Source organism: Haplochromis burtoni, unplaced genomic scaffold (assembly GCF_018398535.1).
Source record: "Haplochromis burtoni strain Fernald_Lab_line unplaced genomic scaffold, NCSU_Asbu1 Contig_577, whole genome shotgun sequence".
NCBI classification, from domain to species: Eukaryota; Metazoa; Chordata; class Actinopteri; order Cichliformes; family Cichlidae; genus Haplochromis; species Haplochromis burtoni.
The window spans coordinates 88,545-95,506 of record NW_024582938.1 but is presented as its reverse complement, the minus strand read 5'-3'; the positions used below and the strand labels follow the sequence as shown (position 1 = coordinate 95,506).

General features: G+C 49.8%; 1 protein-coding gene and 1 pseudogene across 11 annotated transcripts in view; both read right to left on the bottom strand.

Moving 5' to 3' along the window:
* Positions 1–6,962, bottom strand: part of LOC102306604 (RNA binding protein fox-1 homolog 3) — a 131,313-nt gene that overhangs the window by 95,161 nt on the left and 29,190 nt on the right. Inside the window, exon 1 of one of the 11 annotated variants that reach the window (XM_042214506.1) lies at positions 3,995–4,113. The exons of the other annotated variants lie outside the window; for them this stretch is intronic. Coding sequence (XP_042070440.1) covers positions 3,995–4,000 — 6 coding nt within the window. The 5' untranslated portion in view covers positions 4,001–4,113. Of the gene's footprint in view, positions 1–3,994; positions 4,114–6,962 lie in introns of those variants that run through there. 11 annotated transcript variants of the gene reach the window in all.
* Positions 2,509–3,996, bottom strand: LOC121812406 (annotated as a pseudogene).

Genomic DNA, 6,962 nt, shown 5'->3' with positions numbered 1-6,962 from the left:
GTGTGTGTGTGTGTGGGGTGGAGTTTAAAGATGCATGAAGGCCAAGTGCTGAGTGAAGTGATGCAGAACATTAAGAATCTCTTTTGTGTGTGTGTCCTGGGCTCACAGTGGTAGCAATAACTTGGCAAGTTTATGGCAGTATTGTTCTTTTGACCACATTGGACACTGTGGTCAAACTCTCAATTTTACAGATGATCATCAATAAAGAGGAGCTTAGCTTAGCTTAGAGTGTTGGATATTTAGAGCACCCTTTGGTGATAATGTTTTGTTTATCTATATGAAACAGATCAAAGAAACGGGCTAATATTTTATACAAAGTGTATTAAAGAAATGCTTTTTTGCCAGGTTTGTATTTATTGTTCATTTCAGTTCAGTTCAAATCAGTTTTATTTACATAGTGCCAAATCATAACAACAGTCGCCTCAAAGCACTTTAAATGTTAAGGTAAAAGTCCTACACTAATACAGAGAAAACACCAACAAGCAGGCTACTCTATATGAACAAGCTCTTGGCAACATTTGTGGGAAAAACTTCCTTTAACAGGAAAAAACTTTGAGCAGACCTCAGGAAGGCTGTGACCACTTGGGGATCAGGGGAGGGAGACAGGACAAAGGACTTGCTCTGCAAGAGAGCCAGAGATGAAAAGTAACTAATAATTAAATACAGAGTGACGTACAGACATGATAAGCGAAAAGGGGGGAGAGAAGGAAAAACTCTGAAGGTGGTCTATATGTAATGGGGAAGGCTTTAGGACCCAGGGAGGATGGAGGGTATAAAAGAGGAAGTAGCAGCAGGTGCTCTTCATTTGCACTGACAAGCAGCTGTAAACAATGGTTGTGTGAGTAGGTGAAGAGCCTGAGAAGTTTTAATTGTCTTCTACACAAACAGTTGTTTTAAACCTCTACAGCAGAGGTTCGAGTAGTGATTTTAGAAGATAAGCCAAGATAAGACAGGTGTGCAGCAAATACAGTTGTCTGCTGGAGGGCAGGCTGCACATGTGAATTTGTCACTGTTTTTTCCTCCTCCTTTTTGTTGTGTTTTTGGTTTTAGTAGGGTTACCTTTTAAAACAGTTTTTTATGCCGGGTTTGTTTTTATTTCTACTGGGCTGGTGCAATATTAGTCGGGCAATGTGCAATCCCAGAGCTGGGCTCTTACCTTAGGGGAAGTAGGTCTTTTTAGAGGTGCTCCGTGTGGATTTGCGGTGAATAAGTTTTATTAAGAGTGATTTTAGTGCCACCGATTATTGCCTGAACGAAAACACTTAGTGCATGCAATAAGTGTTCTGTTGGGCTCGTATTTATTTGGGGTGGATTTGTTTCTTTTAAAGCAACGAGCATCTGGGACCACCAGGGTAGAGCAAGCCCACAGGTGATGGCTGCATTGCTTGCAGGTTGCACCAATAAGACTATCTTGTGGTCGTTAGTGACCTTTCCCATTTTGATGTTTTAGGCCTTTTGCAAACACTTTGTGTTATTTTAAAATAATAAATTTTAACGTATCTGACTGATATTGACCCTCTTGTCCCGTTTATTCTGGGCTTGTTCCTGTAAGAGCTTTGGGCCTGAAAGTTTGCACAAGTAGTATAGAGGCCCTTAGCGGTTACTCGGTGGCTTTTACTCGCTACATATAATTAGGTAACACAGCCGGGTCAAGTGATGGCTGTTAACAGCACAACTGTTTATGGGAGCAGTTAATGACTGACAAAGATCCTGATATTACAACAAGATAATTCTGGGATAACAATGAAATATGTCAAATATATGGATATTTTTTTCCCTGAAATTCAGCAAGTGAATTTCAAGTCTGTACTGTTAAGAGTGAAACATGGTAAACACAAACACTAATCCATTTGTCATAGAAATTAAACACTTACGTTGGCTCATTGAAAAATATCCTGTTAAATATCTTCAATTACACCTCACTTTTGACTAAACTACACCCAGTAATGCAGCTAAATTTGAACAGCTTCAGCAAACATGGATGATGGGTCACAGAGTCTTAACAACCTCTTCAACATCTATTTGGAACATGAGCCTGCTTTGTGGGGAGCCATAGCCCTGCCTCCCAAGAAATGAAGCAGGCATGCAGGAGATCCAGGCTCCAGACATCTAGGGGTCCCCAGAGCTCGAGAGCCCACGGAGGACCACCGAAGGGGCAGCCACACCACCCACCTAAAAAAGAGTTAAGGAGAGCCCCAGATCGGGATCACCCAGCAGCCACAGTGCAGAAGTGCAAAAGTGCAGGCGGCTGCAGCAACGTGCCCACAGGCGGTGACGTGCCCGCAGGCTCTGCTGGCAGCCAGCTGGGCCAGAGTGGAACGAGCTCCAGACCCAGAAGCCTGAGGTTCAAGGGGGGGTGCCAAGCCAGGCCCCACCAAGCAGCCACCAGGAGTGAGCACCTGAGCGACCAGCCCCGGACACCGAGAGCCACCAATGCACCGACAGTTGAAGGCATCAGCCACTGGCAGGGAGTGTGGTGGGGGGAAATAGGCCCCCACACCTGGGGGGGTGCCTGAGATGTTCCCAAAGAGATGCAGTCTAAGACTGACCTGATACACAGACACAGACATGCATTCCCACCTCATGCACACATATACAAATATCCAGCACTCGCCCATCATGGAGACACACAGAAATGGACACTGTACACACACTCACACTCCCCAAACATACTCTATACCCGGGGTCCAGGTACCATCGCGCCCAGGGGGGGGGGGATCAACCCCCAGACCCAGGAGATGCTGCCCCTTTCCCTTGGGTTGGAGACAAGCAGACCGACCCTGGTCCTGCAGCAGCAGGGAGGGCCCGCATCCCCAACCAGACGGCCAACTCCTCATCCTGGCCCCCTCCCCCCAATGGCAAACAGAGAACGGAGGTGGGAAGACCCCATCCTTTCCTCTGCCCGTTCAGATGTGGTGGTGCTGCTGCGTGATGGAGGGCATGGTGCTTTCTGCTAAAGAGTAGCAGGTGTCAGCACAGCGCCTCCCGAAAACCCTCAATGTCTACATGCATTTAAAAGTGGGTCCAGAGGTGAGGTTAAATACACAGATTGTCCTCTGGACGCTGTTTAGTGTGCTCAACTCCAAGGCCCTATATGTATGTGTCTTGAGAGTTTGAGTAATGGGGATGGCTAAGTTGAGGCACAGGTGGCCAGAAGGGGACAGAGGAGGAATGCCGACCCTGCACCTCAGTGACAAACCTGTACCTCAAGGTCCTGCATGTGTGGGGGTGTGATGGAGCAGGAAGAGGGAGGCAGTTGGGGATGGTGAGGGAAGGAACACCAAACCCTGGTCCTCCAGCAGCAGCCCTCACAGACAAGACAGACAGCGTTGTCTGTGAGGGCAATGTGCTGTTTCCTGATCTTGCTGTAGCCACGTTTGTGGACGAGCTCGCGCACAGACTTCCCCAAGCAATGTGAGGCTCTGCAATTCTGAGCATGTTGATTGAAGCCTTGTTCAGCTTGACAAAGACACCATTTTAGATCTGGTACAGACCTTGGGGCTCACACCACTGATGCCTCTCACGACAAAGGCCAGTTTGGGCTCAGCTGGCACATAGAAGATTCCCACTTTGCGAGCCATATGGCCCATTCATATCTCACGCCTGTATATCTGCCTGTTTTCATTGTGGTACTTCTCAGCCCTGGTCACCCAGGCCTTTCGCCTTTTCAAAAGGCTCTCAGGGACCAGCGGAACCTTTTTTCCTGTGTCCGCCATTGTGATCACCGAGGGGGGGTGGGGGCAAAGTGCCCGCTCCCTGGGGCCAGCTCCCCCGCTGACTCCAGTAGGCACCCCAATTCCCTGGAATCCATCAAGGGCAGAGGGCCTGGGCCCATCCGGACCGGGGCCCACAGTAGCAGCACCGCCAAGCCCCACAGAGCCCGGGGTGGCCCACCCGACCCCACCGCAGAGGAAACTACAACCACACCAGCATTCAATCAACTCCATACTACATAAGACAATAGACACCCACCTCTGCTAGATTTCTCCCCCACCTGCATAGTGAACTCCTGGAGAGCAGAGACCTCCTGCAAAGGATGTAACAAGTGAATGTGAGTGTGAATGGTTGTCTGTCCTTGTGTGTTAGCCCTGCGACAGACTGGCGACCTGTCCAGGGTGTACCCGCCTCTCGCCCTATGACAGCTGGGATAGGCTCCAGCAGCCCCCCGCGACCCTGAAAAGGATAAGCGGTAAGCGAATGGATGATGGATGGATGGATGGATGATTTAGAATGGAAAAAAAGGAACAGTAGATAAAATCAGTAGTTAAAATGTAAGTTTTGAAATTTAAGCTTAAAAGTGTGGATTTGGTGCTTTATTCAAATGCAGCTGAGAACAGGTGAGTCTTCAACCTGGATTTAAATAAACTGAGTGTTTCAGCTGATCTGAGGCTTTCTGGGAGTTTGTTCCAGATATAAGGAGCATAAAAGCTGAATGCAGCTTCTCCATGTCTGGTTCTGACTCTGGGAACTGATAAAAAACCGGATCCAGATGACCTGAGGGATCTGAAAGGTTCATAATGGGTCACTAAACCATTCAGAGCTTTATAGACCAGCATCAGAACTTTAAAGTCTATCCTCTGACGGACAGGCAGCCAGTGTAAAGACCTCAGAGCTGGACTGATGTGGTTTATTCCATGTTTCCCCAGCCCGCTATGTCGTGCTCTCCCTGCTCTCTCTCCTCCTGTCTGCACCTCTGTGTACTTCCTGTTTTACTTTGACAGTCTCCGTCAGTGTTGACTCCTGCCGTGTCTCGTTATGATTATCTGTGTCAGCTGTGTTTCCGTGTGCTCCCACTTCCCTCGTTAACCCTCTGTGTATTTATGTGCATGTCTCCCTCAGTTCAGTGTTGTGTCGTCAATGTCTCCTCCCCGAACCTGTGTGCCTTTCTGTGTTCCCTCGGGCCTTAGTTTAGTTTTGCCAGTTTAGTTCTGTTTCTTTGTAAAGCCTGCAATAAAGCAGTTGTTTTGAGTTCAGCTCCTGTCGCTGTGAGTTTTGCGTTTGGGTCCTCATCTGCCTCCACACAGCTAGTTAGTGACAGTACGACGTAACCAGTCATGGACCCAGCAAACTCCCTATGGAATCGGCAGCGTGCAGACTCCACCTTTCCTAACGAGAAGAGAAGGCAGGAGGCTCGGCATGCCCGGGAGCGCGAGTCTGCCTTTTATGGGACTCGATTGGGCCGCGGTTTTGAAAACACTAAGACTGTGCATTCAATCACGGTTGTTAAGGGAAACAAGTTACCGTCCGTCATGAGTAAACTGATAGGGGAGCTCAGATTGAATATTCCAGAGTTAGTTTTGCACCCAGTTACTCCAGACACCACCTGTGTTAACTCCCCTACCCCTGTACCTGCTGAGTATGAGACTGTGGATGGTGTTTCTTCACTCCTGGACTGTGTTGCTCCCCAGCCTGCATATTTCGAAACAGTCTATGAAAATGCTCCTATCTCTGTAACTGCTCCTTCTGAGCCAAGAATTACAGACTCCGAGTTTGCTAAGCCTGGATCCATTTGTACAATCACTGTTTTAAAAACTGCTAATTCTAACGTGAGCAACTTAAGTACAGCAGAGTTGCTAAAACCAGTCCGCCATAAGTCTTTGTTTGCTAAAACTGTGTTTGGCTCCACTAACTTGGTTTTCCCAGTGTCCGTTACTGCTCCTGAGCTCACCTCTCCAACTCCAGTACCTGTTCCCAGGGCAGCACGGGCCCAGCTTTCCCATGCACCCGTATCAGTTCCTCAGGTGAGGGTGGCTGAGGTCCAGCTGGTCCCTGCTTCTGTCCCCAGCCTGGCAGGGGCTCCGTTCATCCCTGCACCCGTACCTGCTCCTCGGGTGGGGTTGATGGACACCCAGCCTCAGCCAGTTGAGGACAGCGTTGTGCTGATAAAGCTTGGACAGACTGTTTGCACTGCACAGCCCCAACAGTTGCGTCTCAAGCCAGCTGCGTGCCCTGTGCAGCTACAGTTAGCGTCCGCTGAGCCAGAGGTCTCCGCACCTGCTTGCTCTGCATCTGTTCTCGCTGGGGGTTCAGGAGAACCTCTCCAGCCGCTCCTCGTCTCCTCTGGGGGTTCAGGAGAACCGCTCCAGCCACTCCACGTCTCCGCTCGGGGTTCAGGAGAACCGCTCCAGCCGCTCCTCGTCTCCTCTGGGGGTTCAGGAGAACCTCTCCAGCCGCTCCTCGTCTCCTCGTCTCCTCTGGGGGTTCAGGAGAAACGCTCCAGCCGCTCCTCGTCTCTGCTGGGGGTTCAAGAGAACTGCGCCAGCACCTCCTCGTCTCTGCTGGCGGCTCGGGTCAGCCCGGCCAGCACCTCCTCGTCTCTGCTGGAGGGTGTAAGACGCCTCCGTCCGGTCCTGCCTCCATCTGGTCCTGCCTCGCTTGGTCCTGCCTTTCCTGGTTCTGTGCCCACCAAGCCTCAACCAGTACACCCGACGCTTGAGAGCCGCCGCCGTCTTCCACGCGGCTGGCCTCCGGACCCGCTCTGCCGCCACTGCCACTTTTCACGTGGCCAGCACCCGGAACAGCTGAACTGAACTTTTGTGGTGTCGACCTTCTGTTCTCTATGGACACTGCTTCCCTGCATTCGAGCTGTTTTTGTTTTTCACTGTTTTTGTGTATTTCTGGGCTCAGTTTTGGACTCTTGCTCCTTGTGTTTTGTTTGGTTTGTTTTGGTATTTATGTGCATTTCTCCCTCAGTTCAGTGTTGCCCTGTCAATGTCTCCTCCCCGAACCTGTGTGCCTTTCTGTGTTCCCTCGGTCCTTAGTTTAGTTTTGCCAGTTTAGTTCTGTTTCTTTGTGAAGCCTGAAATAAAACAGTTATTTTGAGTTCAGCTCCTGTCTCCGTGAGTTTTGTGTTTGGGTCCTCATCCACCTCCACACAGCTAGTTTGTGACAGTCAATGTCACCAGGGCCTCGGTCTCCTGGTGACATTGTGATATATATTTGTGTGTCATCTGCATAGCTGC